At 33.5% G+C, this 21144-nt stretch overlaps 4 protein-coding genes and 1 pseudogene across 7 annotated transcripts; 3 read left to right on the top strand and 2 right to left on the bottom strand.

Moving 5' to 3' along the window:
- Window positions 1–1371: 1371 nt before the first annotated feature.
- On the top strand, window positions 1372–2988 carry LOC111299375 (putative sugar phosphate/phosphate translocator At5g25400). The gene has a single exon (XM_022894540.2). It carries the CDS (start codon window positions 1508–1510, stop codon window positions 2555–2557), a length of 1050 nt encoding a protein of 349 aa, XP_022750275.1. The 5' UTR covers window positions 1372–1507; the 3' UTR covers window positions 2558–2988.
- A 1617-nt stretch (window positions 2989–4605) lies between these two features.
- On the bottom strand, window positions 4606–6610 carry LOC111299374 (pentatricopeptide repeat-containing protein At5g56310-like; annotated as a pseudogene).
- Window positions 6262–12265, top strand: LOC111299373 (AFG1-like ATPase family protein). 4 transcript variants are annotated; one of them, XM_089747388.1, is made up of 15 exons: window positions 7062–7139; window positions 7405–7466; window positions 7549–7685; window positions 7793–7935; window positions 8055–8200; window positions 8387–8466; window positions 8793–9050; window positions 9446–9556; window positions 9679–9801; window positions 9973–10094; window positions 10168–10237; window positions 10915–11007; window positions 11125–11252; window positions 11659–11800; window positions 11963–12265. In XM_089747388.1, exons 3-15 carry the CDS (start codon window positions 7671–7673, stop codon window positions 12095–12097), a joined length of 1566 nt encoding a protein of 521 aa, XP_089603514.1. In that variant the 5' UTR covers window positions 7062–7139; window positions 7405–7466; window positions 7549–7670; the 3' UTR covers window positions 12098–12265. The 4 variants fall into 4 exon arrangements, with proteins under 4 accessions (XP_022750274.2, XP_089603513.1, XP_022750272.2 ...); XM_022894539.2 differs by lacking the exon at window positions 7405–7466 and having other exon boundaries at window positions 6262–7139; XM_089747387.1 differs by lacking the exon at window positions 7405–7466 and having other exon boundaries at window positions 6262–7139; window positions 11932–12204.
- A 263-nt stretch (window positions 12266–12528) lies between these two features.
- Window positions 12529–13430, bottom strand: LOC111300435 (EG45-like domain containing protein). The gene is made up of 3 exons (XM_022896065.2): window positions 13239–13430; window positions 12767–13043; window positions 12529–12666 (listed from the first exon to the last, which is right to left on the bottom strand). Exons 1-3 carry the CDS (start codon window positions 13345–13347, stop codon window positions 12660–12662), a joined length of 393 nt encoding a protein of 130 aa, XP_022751800.2. The 5' UTR covers window positions 13348–13430; the 3' UTR covers window positions 12529–12659.
- A 3296-nt stretch (window positions 13431–16726) lies between these two features.
- Window positions 16727–17438, top strand: LOC111300434 (uncharacterized). Its single transcript, XM_022896064.2, has 2 exons — window positions 16727–16972; window positions 17043–17438. The coding sequence occupies exons 1-2, from the start codon at window positions 16840–16842 to the stop codon at window positions 17291–17293; spliced, it is 384 nt and encodes a 127-aa protein (XP_022751799.1). The 5' UTR covers window positions 16727–16839; the 3' UTR covers window positions 17294–17438.
- The last annotated feature ends 3706 nt before the right edge of the window (window positions 17439–21144 follow it).

Genomic DNA, 21144 nt, shown 5'->3' with positions numbered 1-21144 from the left:
TTTGTGAACATGAATTGTTGGTTACTCAAAGGAAAAGTCTCTCTTCTTTTTTATTTTTTTAAAATCTGAAAATGCTCTCACATTGCTCGTGATCTGCCTCTTGGTAATTGATTTGGACACAATTGCTGCATCCCATGTGGAAAATCACACTCAATTAATAGTTAGGAAAATAAAAAAAATAATAAAAAAAAAATGCGTGTCTTTCTTGGAAGTAAAAAGAGGCGGAAAGTAAGCAAAGCAAAATGATGAGTGATGATGACACGCCACCGTCACGTGGCGAAGACCGTGAACAAGGCGCAGCGTAACCGTATGTAGCCCCCATGTGACGAATCTCATTGGACGCGCGGTCCGGGTTTTAATTTCATAAATTAGGGAATTTTTTTTTTTAAATTCATTTGTTGGGAAATAAGATAAAAGTTTTAATATCCATATTACATATTCAAATAAAAGTACTATTTTTATTTTTTTTATTTTTAAAAATTTTATCTATTTATGGAATATAAAATTTAATTATTACTTCTCTAGATCCGTATTACTATGTTTTCAAATAAGGTAAGATTTAGGTTTCTTAACTGAAAATAATTAATTAAAATTAAAATGAAAGATTAAAATTTAATCATTTTAAACCTGAGAGATTTAATTTCATAAATTAATAATGTATTGTAAAAAACATTACCTATAAATAATACTGGTTTTTATAATTTTTTAATTCTCATTCTTATAAAACTAAATTTATTTGAATTGATATTATTATATTTTCAAGTAAAGCAAAATTTAGGTAAAAATTAAGTAATTATTAATTGAAAATATTAAATAAAAATTAAAATGTAAGGTTAAAATCTTAACTTAATAAGCTAATCATATTAGCATCGAAAGATTTTAACTTAATAAGTCAATAAAATATTGTAAAAAATAGTAACTTTAAATTATTTTTTTAAAATAAAAGATTTAGTTACATCCATATAAAACTAAATTTATTTGAATTTATATTATTACATTTTCAAGTAAAGTAAGATTTAGGTAAAAGTTAAGTAACTCTTAATTGAAAATAGTGAATAAAAACTAAAATGGAAGGTTAAAATTTTAATTTAGTAAGTTAATTATATTAAAATAGATAGATTTAACTTAATAAGTTAATTACTATAATATCGAAAATATGTGACTTAATAAATTAATAAGATATTATAAAAAATAGTACCTTTAAATGATTTTTTTATTTTTTTAAAAATAAAAAGATCTATTTATATCTATGTAAAATATATTAAAAAAAAAAAAAAAGAAAATGTAGGAATAGCCCAAGAAGAGGCCCATTCCAAAAAAAAAAAAAAAAAGCAGCCAAAGCTGCCATCTTTCCTTTCCCACCTTAAAAACCAAATCTTTTTTCACTTATTCGCCCACGTATACAAGGTCACAGCAACTCCTCCTCCTAAATCTGCTCTGACCCCTTCTTCCCCTTCATCTCCTCCTCTTCCTCATCGGGGGTATCTCCCCAAAACCAAAAGAAACAATGGGCAAAGGTGGGTCTTTGAGCAACAGCGTCATCAAGAAGGTCCTTCTCTCTTACACCTATGTTGCAATCTGGATCTTCCTCAGCTTCACCGTCATCGTCTACAACAAGTATATCCTAGACAAGAAGATGTACAATTGGCCTTTCCCTATCTCTCTAACCATGATCCACATGTCCTTTTGTTCCACTCTTGCTATCCTCCTCATCAAAGTCTTCAAAGTTGTCGAACCTGTTTCCATGTCTCGAGAGCTTTATCTGTCTTCCGTTGTCCCAATCGGTGCTCTTTACTCTCTCAGCCTCTGGCTCTCCAATTCCGCTTACATTTACTTGTCTGTTTCCTTTATTCAGATGCTTAAAGCCCTGATGCCTGTAGCTGTTTATTCCATTGGGGTTCTTTTTAAAAAGGAGGGCTTTAAGACTGATACAATGGTCAACATGTTGTCGATCTCTTTCGGGGTCGCCATAGCTGCTTATGGGGAAGCTAGATTTGATACCTGGGGAGTGATGTTGCAGTTGGGAGCCGTTGCTTTTGAGGCTACCAGGTTGGTTATGATCCAAATCTTGCTTACTTCTAAAGGGATCACCTTGAATCCAATTACCTCTCTGTATTATGTTGCGCCATGCTGTTTTGTTTTCTTGTTGGTGCCATGGATTTTTGTGGAGTTCCCAGTTTTGAAAGAGACATCAAGTTTCCATTTCGATTTCGTCATTTTTGGGACCAATTCTTTCTGTGCTTTTGCTCTGAATCTAGCTGTCTTCTTACTTGTTGGAAAGACATCTGCTTTGACCATGAATGTAGCCGGGATTGTCAAGGACTGGTTGTTGATTGCCTTCTCTTGGTCTGTTATTAAAGATACCGTGACACCCATCAACTTGTTTGGGTATGCGCTGGCGTTTTTGGGTGTTGCTTACTATAATCATTCCAAGTTACAGGCTTTGAAGGCAAAAGAAGCACAGAAGAAGGCCGCACAGGCTGATGAGGAATCCGGGAGGTTGTTGGAGGAGAGGGAAGGTGAGGGAACTGGCAAGAGGAGTGAATCCCAGAATTAGATCAGATCGGCTGTTTCTTTTAGGATATGAAATTTGGAAAGAGAGGTTGCAAAAAGGGCTCAAGGGAGACAGGTTTGGATGATGATCAAAAGGGTTAACATTTAAAGGCAAAAGGAAATGATGGGATCAGATGTCTTTGGCTCTTTTGGCTGCATTTGGGTTTTGGTATGTTGTTTTAGGTCTCCGTTCCATAAGCTAGTTATTATGGTCTCTTTTTAGTAATATCAGGAGGTTGGGATTCACATTTGTTGCTTATTGCAACGATTAGTGTATGTTAGTAGAGGAAGAAGAATCTCAAATGCCCTGTATTTTGTTTGTTGTTTTATATTTTATTTTTGTCTCTTCTTTTTGGGATGTTGACAAATGTTTCTATAGGTACTCCTTCCATTCATGGAGTTTTAATGCTTATTTATTCATGTGTTTCTTTCCTATCATCTGGTTTCTTTATTTTGCATATGGCAATGTGATTTTGGCATATTTGTCTTACCGCTGGATTCATATGATGCTTTGAGTCTGATTGCAGGCTCTCTTTCTAATTTGTTTTTCCTTTTTTGAACTTTAGGAGGTAGAACTGAAGTCTGGTGAGAGTTAGTTATGTAATGATTCTGAAGCACAAATGAGGGAGTAGGTGAAAATTTTGTTAGTTTTTGTGTACATTAGTATTATTACGTGCCTAAGTCATTTGTACCAATGTTTTAAAAGTATGATATCCATCGGACCTAGAGGTGCGATAGAAGTTTGATTGATGCTGAGGTTGTTAATTTGACAATAGATTTATGGATTTCAAGTGTATCCCGATAGGAGCTTGACTACTGATTCCTACATGCTAGCGAGGGTCAGCTTGGTTCTACTATAACAACTAGATTACCTTGAAATCAATCCAAAGATGTGAAATGCTCAAATCAATATTGCAATTGCTTAGTTTCTAATATAGTACCTCTTGTGCCAAAAAAGAGAAAAGGCCAGGTCAACAGCTTTGTTGATCTAGTTGTGCTAAACTGTGTTGGGTCTAGCTAAAGATGAATGTATATGATTCATTTTTTATCACTTAGCCAGTTCTACTTTGAATGATTTGCTACTTGTATACCTTATGGCTTATGGTATGTTTGGTTTCACAGTTCTTAGAATTTGATCCTTGTGTGAAGAATTTAAGTTAGGTTATTCACAGAAGATTTCAGTTGACAGTTTCAAATGTCAAGGAATGAAAAATCAAACATGGTTTCATTGGATATTGGAATTTTAGATGCTATCGTCAACTTGGTGTTAAAGCAGTTAAAGCAGTTAAAAGGCAACAAAAGGTCTTGACATAGAAATTATGATGATGGGTGTTATAGTCTTTGCCCTTACTGCCTCTATATTATCTTTTTCTTAAATCATTTTGAAGTTGAAATCTATTGTGTTGAAAATTTTGGAACAGATATCTGTTAAAGCAGTTCAGTCCAAGGTTTTTTCCCCTTTTATCTTTTGGGGATCTATTATAGTATTTGCCACAGTATATGGTGATGTGGTTGCCAGGATAATCTATTGTATTTCTCTCCTCACAACAATAAAGCTTGTGTACTCACATCAGCAAATGCTGGTCATGGAGGAAATACAATCTTAGATTCAAAAAGGCAAAAAAGGGCATTAGATACTCAAAAGGTTCTTCCTTCTTTCCCTGAAGTTGGGCACTAGCGGTTAGATCTTAGATTTGGGCAGTTAAAGTGGGCTTCTTAGATCAGAATTGATCCCAAACTAAATAATTTTTCCAGTTCCCGACTTGGTGCTGCACTTGCCGAGTGCTCAGGGTTGTCGGTGACGCATTAGCTTTGTTGCTGGTGAATATGAGAACGAATTTACCCAGTGCAGAAACTAGTTATGCTATATGTCATATTCCGAATTAAACATGTCCTTCGGTTGGTTCATTTTCCACTCCGTTACTAGTGGAGAATCATGGTCAATCAAATACGACAACACATTTAAAGGAAGAGGACTCCAAGGAACTCCTAGTATTTGTTTGAACAGGATGCATGGGATTCTTTTTCCCCAAAGAGAATAAAAGAGTTGGCAATCTAGGAGATGCCGAGTTGCGTGTGATTTCAAACATGATTGCAGTGTCTCTGCTGGTTTGGAAAAGTCTGAACTTATGTCACCTACAGCACTGACCATGCTAGCGACAAATAGCGGTTAACAAGTCACCAAAGTTTGGCTCAAGTGGTAAGAGAGAGGGCAGGTTTGGATAAAGATTTTAAGTTCACTTTGCATAATATATTGGAAAGTAGGACAAAATTGGCCACACGCATAGGCTTATTTTCAATTAGTTGTCAGGCAATGATCTCTCGGAGCTTGAGTTCACCATGTGTACTGCAAGCATTTATCAGGGTTCACCAAACAATGGACTTTGGCTCAATAGGCATTTTTTGAACAAACTCCACTGCCTCTCTAACAAGTCCAGCCTTACATGACGTATCTGTCATGCATCCATAATGCTCAATTTTGGGCAAAATACCAAACTCCTTCCTCATCAAATCAAAATAGTCCTTTCCTTTCTCAACTGATCCAGAATGACTACAAGCAGAGAGCAATCCAATAAAGAAAACATCTGGCGCCACTGCATCTCTTATTATCCCATGAAACAAAGAAACAGCCTGCAATCCACGGCCATGCATTGCTAAACCAACAATGACAGAAGTTCAAGAAACAATGCTTCTCTCACGCATGGTCCTAAAAATTTCAAAGCTTTATCAACATCAACACACTTTGCAAACATATCAAGAAGCGCACTATTAAGCTCCACAGATTTATTCACTCTTTGCTTCTCAATAAGAGACTCAACCCACCTCCCAAGTTCAAGTGCACCTAAATCAGTACAAGCACACAAAACAGTGACCATTGTGATCTCATCAGTAGGGTTGGCATCGGGTCGGGTTCGGGGCGGGTTTTGCTCGCACCGAATCCGACCCGACTTAATGCTTAAAAAATCCGAATCTGACTCTACCCGAAATTTTTTTATTTTTTTTATACCCGAATCCGATCCGACATTATATAAATCGTATCCGAACCGATCCGACCCGAAATTAATAAAATATTATTTTTTAAATATAAATATTTAAAAATATCATTATATAAATATATATATAATTAAAAAATTAATTAAAAAAATTATTTTTATATATATATCGAGTCGAATAGGGTCGAATTTATCTAAAATTCGATCTCGATCTGATCCCGATTTTATCTTCATGCTACTCGATCCGACCCCAATTTTAAAAAAAATAAAATCGATTCTAAAAAATCGGGTCGAACCGAAACCGTCGAATACGAATTTTTTTATCTTCCCTACTCATCAGTGTAGGCAAACCCCTTCCATCTGCATCTGTCTAATCAAGTCAACAGCATCCTTTGACCACCCCAAACGAACATACCCACCAATCATAGCGCTCCATGGAACAGGGTCTTTCTTCGTCATCTCATCAAACGCTTTCCGACCAAACTCAATCCCTCCTTTGCAAGTACAATACATGTGGACCAATGTGTTTAAAACATGATTATTCCCATCAAAACCAAATTTTAACAGCGACCCATGTACGGACATGCCTAAATTCAAGCCCCAGTGCCAGCACATGCCTTTAAAACAAACGGGTACGTGAAATTATTAGGCAAAACTTTACATTCAAGCATGAAATTGAAAACCCATAAAGCTTTGGCCTTTAAACTCCCACTTTGAGCATAAGCTTTGATGATAGTATTAAAAAGGAAAGCATCGTAAAGAGGGGTGTTTGAGTAGGGTGAAAAGAGGAAGCAATGAGAGAAGTTAATGGAGTTGAGTTTAGAGGATTTGGATGCAAATTTGGTGAGAATTAAAGGGTTGTTTTCAAAACCCAATTTGAGAATTTGGGTTTGGATTTGAAGGAGGTTTGACAAGCTGTTGCAAGATTGGAGGAGAGTGAGGAAGCCGCGTTCCGCCGCAGCTCTTTGGTAGCTGCTGGTGGTGGCGGTGGCGGTGGCGGGGGCTGATGTTGTGATTGTACGGAGTAGGATTGAAAGCTTGCTTTTTGGGGTTAAAGATTGCATGTAGAGACAGACGTTGGAAGCAAATTCATTGCTAGTTTTTGCAAGTTCATCAAAATTCAATCTTTAGTTTAGGAAGTAACAAGTACAATTGTTAGGTTTTCAATTGCAAAACAAATTAGTATCTTTCTTATTCTTTCAAAAACTAATAATAATAATAATAATATAAGAGGAAAGGTCAGAGTTCCTTTTTGATTCAATAATTTGAAATAAAAAAGAAATAATCCAACAGTGATCTATCAGTCCACGTCAGTATTGCTTTGATCCCACGTGGCCAGCAGATCCACTGCCACGTCACTTTTCCCGTTCTTCCCTCTCTGTTCAACCATAGAAAGAGAATTTTCTCTCATCTTCCTACCAATTGGAAATGCAAGAACAACGATCAGGAAAAAAAAAAAAAAGGGAAAAATGAGAAATTTTTATTCAATTTCTTCACTGAATCACAGGTTTGTTCCACGAAGGGTTTCAAATAAGTATCTCATCAATGCAATCCGTCCATATTCAAAGGAAGTTTCTTCCCCAAAACCTCCAGGTTCTTATGCTTGATTTTATTTTTATTTTTATATTTATGTTATTATCTATTTCGTGCTATATCTGGTTAATAATAACTTGAACTGGGTATTTCCCAAAATTGAATCTTTCTGTTAACATAGCTACAAAGTTAGGATTTTGAAGTGAATAGCGCCTTTGTTGGGAATCAATATGATCGTCTAGTTTGTTTGTTTCCTGGGAAAATGAGATGGTAAAAACATGTAAAAAAGGGTTTAACCTTCTTTGGTTTCCTTTTTCATGAAAAGGTTGGAACTTGTGGGGAAGTTTTGATTTTTGGCTCTTACATCAGAAACGTTTATCTTTATAGGTCTGGATAAACAAAGCCACCTAATGCTTAATTAACCTTCATTTAATGCTTAGTATAAGGTGTTGGTTCCTTGGTTTTTTAGGGCTTCTATTGCATTACCGCAACTTGGTGGAGCAAGGGAGGCTGCAGCATGATCCTTTCCAAGAAAAGGTTGCTTTGGCTTTGGAAAATTTGATTGGGAGGTTGGAACAGTATGAAAAAGATATGGTGGAATATCATGTATATTTTGAACTCTAATTTTGTAATGTAACATATCTCTTTGTTTTTGATTCAATGATCACAACATTTTGTTTGTATAATCTGGATTTTGAACTTTGCTATTGTAGATTAAGCTAGCTGAGTGGGAGAAACACAGGGAGAATGAGCACCGGAGGCTTTTGACGGAAGAAGCTGAGCTCAAGCAGTGCGGGGACCTTTGGACATCAGTTAGTAAGCGCAGGAGTAGACTGTTAGAAAGATGGGTATTCCGGTGAGGCATGCTAGTTCCTTTTTTTTTTTTCAAAAACTACATTTGAATCATTTGGATGGAAATTAAAATCTGTTCACTTTTTGGTTCTTTTGATATAAATGAAGTTTCATTTGAGTCAGGAGAAAATCTGAAGATATAGAACCTGGAGTGGGTAAGTGGGTTTCATACCTCAATCGTGAGAAGAAGTTGGATTCACTTGTTGGTCGTCGTCCTACTGCTCCTTCAGCCCCAAAAGGACTATACATATACGGGAACGTTGGAATTGGTATGTTACCAAATTTCATCAAAAAAATAAATGTGAGGTTTTGTGAACCAATAACCAAACCAGCAAAAATTGGAAATTTGGTTTCTCATATTATTGGGTTTCATCCCCTGTATATCCTTTCCATAATTCTTCCAGAGTGAACAGACTGATGGAACAAATTTATTAACTTAAGATCATTTTCTGTAGGGAAGACAATGCTTATGGATATGTTTTATAGTGCTACCGATGGAATAGTTAAGCATAGACAAAGGTTCCATTTTCATGAGGTATGCTCTTAGAGGTGACCCTAGCCTTGTGTTTTTCTTATTTCTCGAGTCTTCTCATGACTGAATCTGTGATAATCCTACGTTTATAAAAGAAAGTTATCTCAGTGTGGCCAAAAAAGGGAGCATTAGTATTACCTATCTTTCTAATTATCCCAATCCTCTCTGCCCAAAGAATAGGCTCTTCTTGTGCAATGTGTTATGTCATAAGTTGTTATGGTCACTAGATTCTCAATATAAACATGTGTTAATAGGGGATAATTGTGAGTAGTTTTTACTCTTTTTCTTTAAAAAAACATGGAAGTTGCAATTGCTTTAAACATTGGCAGGCGATGCTTAAAATAAATGAAGCTATGCATAAGTTGTGGAGAAATCAAGTTGAGGAAAAGTCTTTGCAATCAAGTGTATCTTCTTGGATTATGAATCTTCCCTTTGATATGAAAGCGAAGGAGTGGTTAGCAGCTGAAGAAAGATATAAACAAGAGGTTCAGATGAAAAACATTCTTCCTGCTGTAGCAGATAAATTTCTTGTTGACAGGCAAGCAGGCGAAAGAGGAGCTAGCATTCTTTGCTTTGATGAGATACAGGTAGTGTGTTGCATTGACATTCAAAGAAAAAATTGAGAAGTTTTGATGCTGGTTGGCATGATCATTAGTTAAATCCTTGGTGATCACAGTTTGACAGTTTCTTTTTAAATTATTCAATAGAAAAAGAGAAGAAATTGACAGTTATGGTATCTGACTAGAGAATAGGAATTCCTGTTCCCAAACTTTATAGCTATAATCTCATAGTTTCCCACAGTGGGAAAATAAAACGATGGCTATTTTCTTATTGCTTACAGCAATGACTCTAAATTCCTGTTCTAATGGAGCATTAATGACTGTTCTTCACCATATGCTATAGAATGCTGCTTGAGTAAAGAAACAGTTTTCTGAATGAGCAACTCATGTTATGACTTGAACTGTCTTGCTTTCTATTACAGACTGTTGATGTATTTGCTATTGTGGCCTTATCTGGAATTCTAAGCAGATTACTTACTACTGGAACTGTTCTTGTTGCCACCAGTAATCGAGCACCAAAGGATTTAAATCAGGTGTTTTCAGAAACTTCAATTCCTTCCAATCAATTGTGGTGTATGAATTCAGTTATTCCCGGTTAACAATTGATGAGGCTTTTCTCTACTTCCTTTTTTCTCTTTATATTTTGCTCATGCAGGATGGTATGCAGCGAGAGATCTTCCTAAACTTTGTAGACAAGTTGGAAGAGCACTGTGAGATAATTTTGATTGGAAGTGAGATTGATTATCGCCGACTAATAGCACAGAGGTCTATAGATAAGGTGACATTTCATGCTTCTCTATGTGGATACTGATATGTTTTTTCCTTTCTTTCCTTGACATAGACAATGTTTTTCTTCCTTATCCCTAATTATAGATGATCATTCTCTTTTCCTACTTTAAGAAAACCATAAAATATATTCGGTGGTTGAAACCAGAATTTGTACATGCAGGTTCATTATTTTTGGCCTCTAGATGGCACTGCTTTAAAGGAATTCGAGAAAATATGGTGTCAGGTTATAAACGAGGTTGGGGGAAAAGTCACATGCAATACTGTTCCAGTGATGTTTGGAAGGTACTTGTTAATCTAAGGGCACTGGTTTGTTAGATCTATCCATTTTTAACCTTTGTATTTTGCTTTACTTCAGGACATTGGAGGTTCCTGAGAGCTGTAATGGAGTAGCACGATTTACATTTGAGCATCTATGTGGTCGGCCGGTATTATACTTATTCTTCCTGTTTTTCTCTCTTCTTTTCTAGGGGAAATAGCAGCAAATTTTTTTTAATCAGAGACGTATATTTCTATCCATAATTTGTTAATTAATTCAATTGATTTTTCTGGAAATGTGCTCTAAAATCTTCTTGAAAGACTTGTTAATCGTGTATCACTTTTTCAACTTATTCACTGTTGACTAATCTGACAACACAATGCTGAGCATTGTAGAACATGATATGTAAAAGAAAAGGAAGAGATAAGAAAAATAAAATTTAGGTGAGAATATGACAAGAATAACTGTACTAGTGAGATTTATCTGTGTATATCACAAAGATGGAAAAATATATGTGGTCTAAGCTCCACAGCATTGGAAAGCAGCCAAAAGAGGTTCCCTAGAAAATGAGACACAAAATATGCTTGGTTGAACAAAAGGGAGGTGTCTTTTCATCACAATTCCTGTTAGTGGAAACCTTACCCAACAAGTGGATAAACAATGCTTTCCAAGCTATTTGCCTGAGTTGTTTTAGGCTTTTAGCTCTGAATAGCTTATGTCCCTCTTCTTGTATCAACAATATAAGGTTTCAAGTTTTTATAAATTTGGCAACATAAACATCTATAAAACCTTAACTTCTTTATAATTGGTTCTTTCTGCCACTTCCTTACTTTCAATTTTATGCAGGTAGGTGCTGCAGATTATATTGCTGTTGCAAAAAACCATCATACTGTCTTCATCTCTGATATTCCAGTTATGAGTATGCGAATCTGTGACAAGGTACCATTTCTATTGGAATAGCAAATAATTGTTAGAGGAAAAGGGAATAGAATTACTTATAGCTTTACATGCTGCAATGCTTTATCCTAGCGTATGTGCTGTGTTTCCTTGTTTCAGGCACGTAGGTTTATTACCCTCATCGATGAGCTATACAACCATCATTGCCGCTTATTTTGTTCAGCAGCTACTTCTATTGATGACTTATTTCAAGGAACTGAAGAGGGTACACTTTTTGATCTGGAAAGGTAAGCATTGTATTTGTTTTCCGTGATCATTCTTGAAGGACATAGATAAAAAAAAATGAAAGAAAAGAAGAGGTTTTGACATTTGAATCTAATTTAGTCTTGTCAGTTTCCATTTAGTATGTGCCGTTATTTCAAGTTTTGCCAGGAAATCCCAACACAGCCTTGTTGAATGCACAGAGTTACTGCTTAATCCTGAAAGAAAGCATTAGCTCGTCCAAAGAGCTGAGTTCAATAAATGAGTAGCATATTTGAAACATGCACTTATAATCTTACAATTGTGATTTTTGTATGTATATCAAGCATTCATGAAAACGAATAAAAATTTTCGTTGTTGGGTATCTGATGATCTGGTCTGAAAGATCAGATCTGTGCAACTAGTTGAACATTTTAACCTTTTTGTTTCCAGTTTCCAGTTCGAAACAGAGACAGAAGGTGCAAAACTTCGCCGAAATGTTTTGGCAGAAGGAAGTGTGAGTTCAGGAGGTGCACCAGCTGGTATAACATCCATGCTATCTGGTCAAGAAGAGATGTTTGCCTTCCGCCGAGCCGTAAGTGGCCTTATGCTTGTCTCTCTCAAATTTATATCCCTATTTTTCATGCTCTCTCTCTTTTCTCCCTCCTCCCTCCTTTTTTGCGGAAGCATAAAAGAGAACAGAGAAGATACTTACTACCTTAGCAGAATTATAATGGATATAAATCCATATTTGTAGGTATCTCGCTTAATTGAAATGCAGACACCTTTATACCTTGAAGGAGTTCGATTCCTTCATCCTTACTTCCAGAGGGAGCTCCAAAATTTTGGAAATTATAGTGTAAGCAATGTGCAACACCAAGTATCCTCATAAGCAATAGGTTTATACTTGTAGTACTTGATGCCTGTTTCGACATTGTATTGTATTGTCTTGTTGCACTTCAATTCATTTATTAATTCTCGTCAAGAGAATTACTGAAATTATCTCATAAAATTAATAGCATTTCTTATGTTACCAGAGGTGACATATAGTTAAACAGAATTCCATGCAGAGGGCTCAGATTTCATCTCTTTCTGGTGTTCTTTTGAAGGGTTTGGATTAATCTGGCTAGATAGTTTTCTTGAAATTATCGGCTTGAAAATGCTAATGTCCTGCTCTTGTTCTTGATAACACAACTTTGTTTCGAACTTGGGAGTTGGAACTGATTTAATAGTTTCTTTTTCTATTTAATCCTTAACAGTTAATAGCTTATTTATATGGGATGATGATATTCTTCATATTTATCCCAGCAATGGCTCTGCAATACGGTAGCGACAAGACATGATATTTCACGTTATTCGAGTAATAGTACAGAATAATAACTTTCAACTTTTTTGTGTTAATAGCTGCACGGAATCCTAAGATAGCTTAACTTCAAAATATGCACGCAATTCCTTCAGATCCTGCAAACCAAACAAGAAAAAAAGCATTTGTCATGTGTTACTTTGATGCTTGATGAGAGTATAATTAAGTAACAAATATGAAGAGTAATTAGTTCATTACTGTGCATATTCAACATTAACTTTGGCATCAATCTTTGAGATGGCATTGAAGGCATCGTTTGACAACTGCAATGTGGTCGGGCAAGGATCCTGCGAGCAAAGATCAACAACCTGCACAACTATGGATCTAACCTTGCATGGCCTCTTTGGGCCACTGATGCACCTTATCCTGTACTTCCGACCACACGATGCTCCATTATCCCATAACCCATCACTCACCGCAGCAAATAGCCCTCCCGGAGGGAATTGATCTTCGTCGTAGCCACCGCATTTTGTTGCTTCATCAAGTAAGACACGGATTAATTCATATAACAGTAAGGAAAAAAGGAAGCCTAAGGTACCATATATATCTATATATACTTATTGTTTTCATCTTCCTGGTTAACATCATAATCAATGTGCTTTTGGCCAACAGCAGTAAGTACTGAGTGGCATATTAAGATGAAAATTAAGGGTAGTGTTTCTATACTTACGCAAATATGGAGGATCATACGAACTGGCCGTCCCAACATCTCCGAAGACACCAATTACATGAAAAATTATGCAATACAATAGCAACGTTGGCAACATTATTGACTTCATTTTGTTATAGCTTTGGTTTCACTACATACATGTGTTTTGATTTGTTTTCTTGTCATGAAAACTTGTCCCTGGCAACCTTATTTATACTTCTCAGTAGCATGCCTGAGGATTGCAGTTGACATATTGTTGCTGATCTCTCTGGTTTGACCTTTTTTTAAATGGGTGGTTGTGGGGCTGTGGCGGATAGATTAACTTCAAATCATCAAGCCATTACTTTCACGAGTGCCAATTTTGAAAAATTTTTCTTCCTGATAATATATACGATTCTAATCATTATAACCTGTTACATTAGTGATTTTCCATTACTTGGTGCTCAGATCACGAGTATTATGCTGGTAGGACACAGCAGGTTTTGGCAGCTTATGGCTGCTAAAAGTGCTTAAATTATTCTAGAACTCCCAAGTGCTTATTTGAATAGATCAAAGATATTGGATGTTGCTTTCTTTTGAAGAGTCTCACATGCTGCCTTTGGTTTCAAAAGTGATAAACCAGAAGGTAACGCACATCTACATCCAAAAAGCAGTCTCTCCTTTGTTTATTCGACACTGCAGCCTTGTCCATTGTCTTAAAATATAAAGTAAAGCATGACTTATGATAAAGCAATAAAAAAAAATTGCATATTGGTTTGCTTTTGTGTTGTAATCTGATGCAAGTCATGGGTCTGCTATCCAATGATACGAAGGTTTTTATTGCGCATGGGAATTTGAACATGATCGGATATGTCACTTCACTCACTTAGGCTTGCATTCTTGGAAAAAGTAATGGATCATTTATACCGGCCCTCAACAGATAACGAGTTAGCACGTTTAAAGTTTTATGAAGATGGTCCATTCTTTGCTGATCAGATAACTATTCTGCCACTAACTCTAAAATAACCAAAGATTGCTAAGTTAATTCCTGGCTTAGGCCGCCCAATCAGTCAATTTGCATAAGTGTCATTTTCTAGCCAACTTTGGTACAGTAACCTTAAAAATATTCTTACTAGCTCATTAATAAAAAAAAATAGTAAGATTTATTGATGGTATTTTTGCACATCTTAACTGAAACGGAATGAGGTATGATTGAGAGAAAGACAATTATGATTTGTAGCTAATGAACATAGTCAAGGGACATCGGAGTTTTTATTTCATGACACGTTTTGATATTCAAATCAGTACATTATTAGAGGTAAGGTAAGTAACGAAGGAGGGAGAAAAATGAGAGTGGTAAAGTTCGTGCAGCTTCAATGGAGGGAAGCTTAGGATGTATCCTAGGGTTCTCCCTCTTGTAGTTCTGGTTGCATTATTTATCCGATCTTTCAATTATTTTATGTCTGAGATAAAAAGAAAGTAGGTGATTTAACTGAAATAGTTAACAATTAATAATATTTTAATAACTGAGATAGATAATTGCTAATTGTATTAATAATCTCAAATGTGATGATAAGTTCTGAAGTGATTATCTTGATTGAATGTTCGTAAGATTTTAAATAAATATTTTTTATAATGAATAAGTCATTTCTTTAAAGTCAGATGATGTAACTGTTTGAATGATTTAAAAATATAATTATATTAATCAAGTTTTGACTGTTAATCAATCAATTTAGGTTTAACAAAACTCATCAATGAACCAATAATTTAATAATATTAAAGTTTGATTCCAAAATTAAAATTTTTGAATTTTAATCAATTATAAATTAAAAAGAAAATTTAGTGGACTTCCAACTCGCATCTCATCAGTGTGGTCATGCATATCCAGCTATTGATGGATCAAACAAGAGAAGTCAGAAATTAACTGAGAAGTAGTGCACCATCACATCTCACTTTCTAAAGAAGAGGTTTCAAATTCCAATTTTCCTTTCCTGGAATTATAAAAAAAAAATAATAATAATAACCATGTTCCTCTATGTTCTTTTCATGATTTCCTTTACTTTTACTGCAACAAAAAATCAAGAATGTGCTTATCGTTGTCTTTTTTCTTTTTCCCACTATGAATTCTGAAAATTCTCAAAATTAAAAAGTATTGGCTAGTAGAATGGAGAAAATGAATGGGCTGGCTCTGATCTCCATGCTTTGGGTTATTTAATGATTGGTACAAAATTGATTAACTATTAATGTAAAAAATTAATTATCGATAATGATATGATTTGTTAATAGTATGTTGAATTTTTAATTTCAATAATTTAAGTTTAATCTTTAAAGTAAACTTGATAATTAATGTATTTATATATTGTAAAATATTAAAATTTATGTATTTATATCATTTACACGAAAATTACATGTTACAATTCATTTTTACATGTAAAAATAAAATATATATATTTTTATTATTGCCAAATCTACTTTAAAGTTCCAAATATTTTTAAAAAATTTAGTAAGATGTTATATATGTGATGGAAAGCCTACAGAGAATAGAATAATACTAATATTTTCTAGTAAGAATAATAAGACCAAGAACAAAGAAATTCCATAGGCACCGGATTCGCTTTGATCGTTAATTTAGGAAAAAAGGAGTAAATATTGAATAAACAATCCCCATAAAAGTGGATTCTAATTCCTCGACGTGGATAAAAAAAAAGTAGCCTCCTTTATTCTTTTACTTTTCCCACTGGCATTCAACAAATGCTCATTTTATAGGACATGACTCAAGTCCGCCGCCCAATTAGGCATATATCCTTTCTGTTTAGCCATTTTTGATGAAAAATAAGAACTAAAAGAGAGAGGAAAATGAAGACTTATAGCCCGACAATGGCTTTTTAATGTCTCGTTAATTGCCTTGGGATTCCTTTTGATTTTAACAAGTAGTTGAGAATTTCAAAGTTGCTTGAGGTATCAGATTTAAGATAAAATTTAAAGGTCAAATTTGAGAAATTAAAAAATAAAATTAAATATGAATATCAATAATATATAAAAAAATTATTTAAAATATTATTTATAATTCAAATTTTATTAATTTTTATTCAACGGTAAAACTTTTTTAATATTTTTATTAAATTTGTTTACGTAAAAATATATATCAAAATTTCTTTTTTTTTTAAAATTTTATACACTTAATTTATGTAATAATATTTTTTAATTTATCGATTTTGATTTTTTATCTTAATTTTAATTTATTATATTTAATAAAATATTTTACAAATTTCATCTACAAACTTCATCCAAATTTTTAGCTCTAATTTATGCTTCATTTGGTTAGTGGATAAAAAGCAATTTTTACAGAATGTCAGCATCATATCTTTTTTAGATTAGATTCTAAAACTTTTATGCTTCATTTGGTTGGCAGATAAAATGAAATTTGTACTGTATGTCTGCATCATATCTTTTTTAGATTAGATTCTAAAACAGTGCGATAATGTAATAAAAATCATTCTTACAGGTCTTTCAAATGAATAGAACACTGTTAAGAATAATCTTTCTTTCTTCATAAATAAATAATCAGTACATAACGGAAGGTAAAGTAACATTAATTCAGAGGGCTAAATCCAATCCAGAAAGCCAAAGATTTAGTTCTAAAATGAAGATGAGAAGAGTTGTTGAATGGCTCATAACCTTCTTCTTCGTCATTTGTTGCAATGCTCTCCTATGCTCCTCAGCGGAAGCCGCAGGTCATGATCTCAAGCCATTGATGAAGGAAAAACAACTCAGAAGTAAGTTTTTTTTTATTAGATTAAAATGTATATAATGTGAATGAATTAATGTTGATGAATATATGTGCAGATGTATTTAAGAGTCAAAGAACATCGTTCAAGGGTTTACATGAAGCACTTTACGTTGGAAAACAAAAGAAATTAGCTATTGATGATCAAAACAAGATAGCGAAGGGAACTTATACCGGTGGAGGTCATCTTCGATCTCGTTCCAAAAAGAATGGAGCAAACTCTTTAATGCTAAAATCCTCTTCTCTCCTCTCAGCACTACTGTTTAGATATGTAATAGTAGGGTTGCTCGTTACCATGTTCTTCTTTTGATAGCTTGAAGAACCATTCGACTCTTGTTTTGCATACTTGTTTCCATGGTCTTAATTGGCTAAATCTTAGAAATTTATATATAGTTGCTTAATTATCTGATGATGTACTGTACTTTAACTTATATATTGCTTGTTAATTTGGGTGATGAGGTTTCTGTTTCAGTTCCAAGCTTTTTTGTTTCAAATATGTGGGTCATTGTCTTTAAGACATGATGTCACGCCCCGATATCAAGATGTAACACGATCATATTATTTTGAAGAAAATCTCAAAGTAATACGAAGCCTTCTTTCTTAAATATTTTAAAATTCTTCAATAAAATAATCTATCAAGTAAAATTTATATCTTTAATCCAACTGATGATACATCTTTTTATATCCAAATATAAATCATATAAAATACAACACTATCTCTTAAGATTTTATTGGCCAACATATTCTCCGACGACTAAGTAATTTTTTTCATTTTATCTTCTAACTTCACACAAGACTAACCAAACTTATCACTTAGTCATCTGTAAAGAAAAAGTAAAAAGGGAATAAGCAAACTACAGCTCAGTAAGTATAGGCTTACACATCTTACCAGATCAAGCATTATTTTCTTACACATCATATAGATCATTCAAAATATTCATCAAATCGTAATATCAAAACATTTCAAGATCATCGTTTTGTCAAATATTTCATAAATTCATAAATCAATGTCAAACTAAGTCACTTTATAAATCATTGTAAAATATGCTATCATTCAAATATCATAATCAAACCAAATTATGGATCAATCATTAAAATCATCATAAATCATCATTATCATTCATTTATCGTTAGCTATGGTCACTGCTATAACCCGTGACATTGACCGTATCAACAATTTTATTCTCATGATCATTGCTAACTATTATAACCCGTTAACCAGGGCTTACGCTAACTACTGTTACCCGTTAGCCAGGGTCGTAGAACTAAGTTCTGGTGTCGATGATCTTACTTTTCAGGGATGTAAAAACGTAGCCATCATAAAATCATTCTTTAAACATAAATCATTTTCTCATTTCATTCATAAGCGTGATCCATCATTTACATAGCAAAAATACAAAATAATCAGATGCTTGATCCTATTTTCATATATCGAAAATAAAGAAACAAAACATTCTTTCATTTAAAAACATATATATATATATATACATAGATTCAAAAATAAGCAAAGTGTGTGAGATTCTACTTACTTTCATTCGATTCCACCACTTAGTTTTTCCCCCAAAATAATTAATGACCTATCCAAGATCATTTCAATAGATCAGAATATAATCAACCCTTTTTGAGACCATTTATACAAAAATAAACTAAGTTACAAAAATGGTTAACTTAATTAATTAATACTGACAGCCTGACCTCTTTTCATTAAAACAATCATATCTCAATATATCCAAATTGGAATTATAATCTATTTAATGCGTTAGAAACTAGACTTGATAAGCTTTCTAACCATATATGGCACACATCGTAATTCCTTGTAAATTAATTATAACAATTTTTGAAATCCACGTCATATACTGCTGCCAAACAGCCTGTATACTTTCTAATAAAAATTATATATTTATTCACAGGAAACTCCAAATTCAATTCCGCTTGTTTCATTGGAAAGTAGACTCAATAAGCTTTCCAAACATATATGGTTTAATCTATAAATCCTTGTACACGAATTAAAAAGAATTTCGTAATTCAACCCTGATGCTGTTGTCTTACAGCCTACATATCCTTAAGTTAAAATTAGACAACTCTTCAAAGAAAACTCAGATTTGACTTTCGTTTATTTCATTAGAAACTAGATTCAACATGTTTTCCAATGATATATAATAATCACAGCAATAATCTAACCATTAATACAAAATTCTATTTTAATTCATTATTACAGATCACAACATCTCATAAAAAAATAGAATTTCTCCTTCAATCTTTAAAAACTCAAATCCATACTTTTAGCCTTCAAACTTCATTCAATAATCATCAATAAATCTTAAAAACATGAAATAAACAAAGCCTACTAATTTACCCAAATAGATCATGAAGATTAATGAAAGATTTCATGATTTTTCTTGGTTTTGCTCTCAAAACTTCAACTCCAAATAATAGCAATCAACTTGATATTTCTTTTTAAATAAAAAGAGGGCATGTACTCACTTTTAAGGGATTAACTTGATTGTAGCATCTGATTGTGAATCTCCAACTTAATTTTTCATATTCTCTAACCCTAATAAAGAGGAGGAAGAAGAACTCTATTTTCTTTTTGTTTTACGATAGTTAGGTTTTCTTTCATCTAATACTTCAGCTATTTTTCTTTTACTAAATAATGTCTTAATAAACTGATGGGCTTTAGTATTAGTCTAGCCCAATTATTATTTGGGCTGGGGTATTACACATGAAATGACAAAAAATGGAAATTTGTGGTTTAGGACAAAATTAAGATTGTTGGGATGTCTGGTCTATTTGGGTTGAAAACTTACTGGATCTCAATGACAAGTCAAAACAAAGCTAATGGATCTCTAATTTGGACATGGTAATGATAATGTATCATAAGGAGGCTTTAAGCAAGAATCCTTGTACCATTCTACCTTATGGCTGGAAGGTTAGGAACTGATGAAAATGGTAGAATTCAGATAATATGCAACGGAGAGACGGATCCTTGCAGACGATGCGCCATGGCTTGCAGACAAGCATAAGGCCTGTCCATCGATAATCAAAACAAGTCAAGAAAGGATGTTGACGAGGCACTCGTGGGTTAAATCAGCCCAATTGGGGATAAGTTCGGACTCTGTGTTTGTTTTCACGCTCCCTTCTTTGTCCTCCATGCTAGGCTTATCGTTTCGACCTTTCGGTCGGAAAGCGCCAAGTTATGTTTTCCTCTTGAGTGTGCTGATAACGAATTGGATAATACGGTAATACTCAGAGGGAAAGAGTCGGGCGAGGGAAAAAATTAAAAAATTTGAAAATTAATTTAAAATCGTAAATTTTTATACAGGTGCGAATAATTTTTTTATTTGATTTGAATTAAATATAAATATTAAATTTATATATTTTATATTAAGATCAGAAGATAAAAAATAAAAAAATTAAATCAAATTATATATTTTAGTTTATATATATTTTAAATTTTTATAAAATAAAATAAATAAATTTATATTAAAAAATATATATAAAAATAAAAATTTTAAAATCAATAAACAAATCAAATAAAAATAATTTAATTTAATTTAATTTAAATCATATAAATTCGAATTTAAATTAAATTTTAAAATTTTATAATATTATATAATATCTAAAAAAATTGAATTAAATCTCATGCAAACTATTATCATTTCTTCTATAATAATAACTCGATATCGGGTTATGTCGGAAACGGTTGAAGTTGTAACCGTGCATTCTTGGGCTGGTACGAAGAGATTCATAGCTGTTAAAGAGATATGACGGCCCAAAGGAACCAGGGCCATTGAAACTGGATCTCTAGCCCTGTACGTTTGTGGGTTAGTGCTACGACATTGGGAAATGGGATTTTTGGAAGCAGGAGTTAGGGACCTTCGTAGAAGTTTATGGCAATATCTCACAGATTACGACCCAACAGTGGCATTGCCTTCATCTACTTTAAGCTATCAGCATGTGTGACAATAAGTAGGCGTCTAATCGAGTCGAATCAAATTGAATAATAAAAAATTTGAACTTGAGCTAGATTCATAATTTGAGTTTTAATATTCTATTTGAGTTCGATCGAATTTTATTTTTTAAACTTAAGTTCGATTCGTGATTGAATTCGAGCTACTCGAATTCGTTCGATTAAGCTCGATTAATATGTAAAAATAAGTT

Source organism: Durio zibethinus, chromosome 18, assembly GCF_047325235.1.
Source record: "Durio zibethinus cultivar Kanyao isolate XHJ-2024 chromosome 18, ASM4732523v1, whole genome shotgun sequence".
Classification (NCBI taxonomy): Eukaryota; Viridiplantae; Streptophyta; class Magnoliopsida; order Malvales; family Malvaceae; genus Durio; species Durio zibethinus.
Note: the sequence above shows the minus strand (reverse complement) of the source record. Positions and strands in the feature narration are given on the sequence as shown.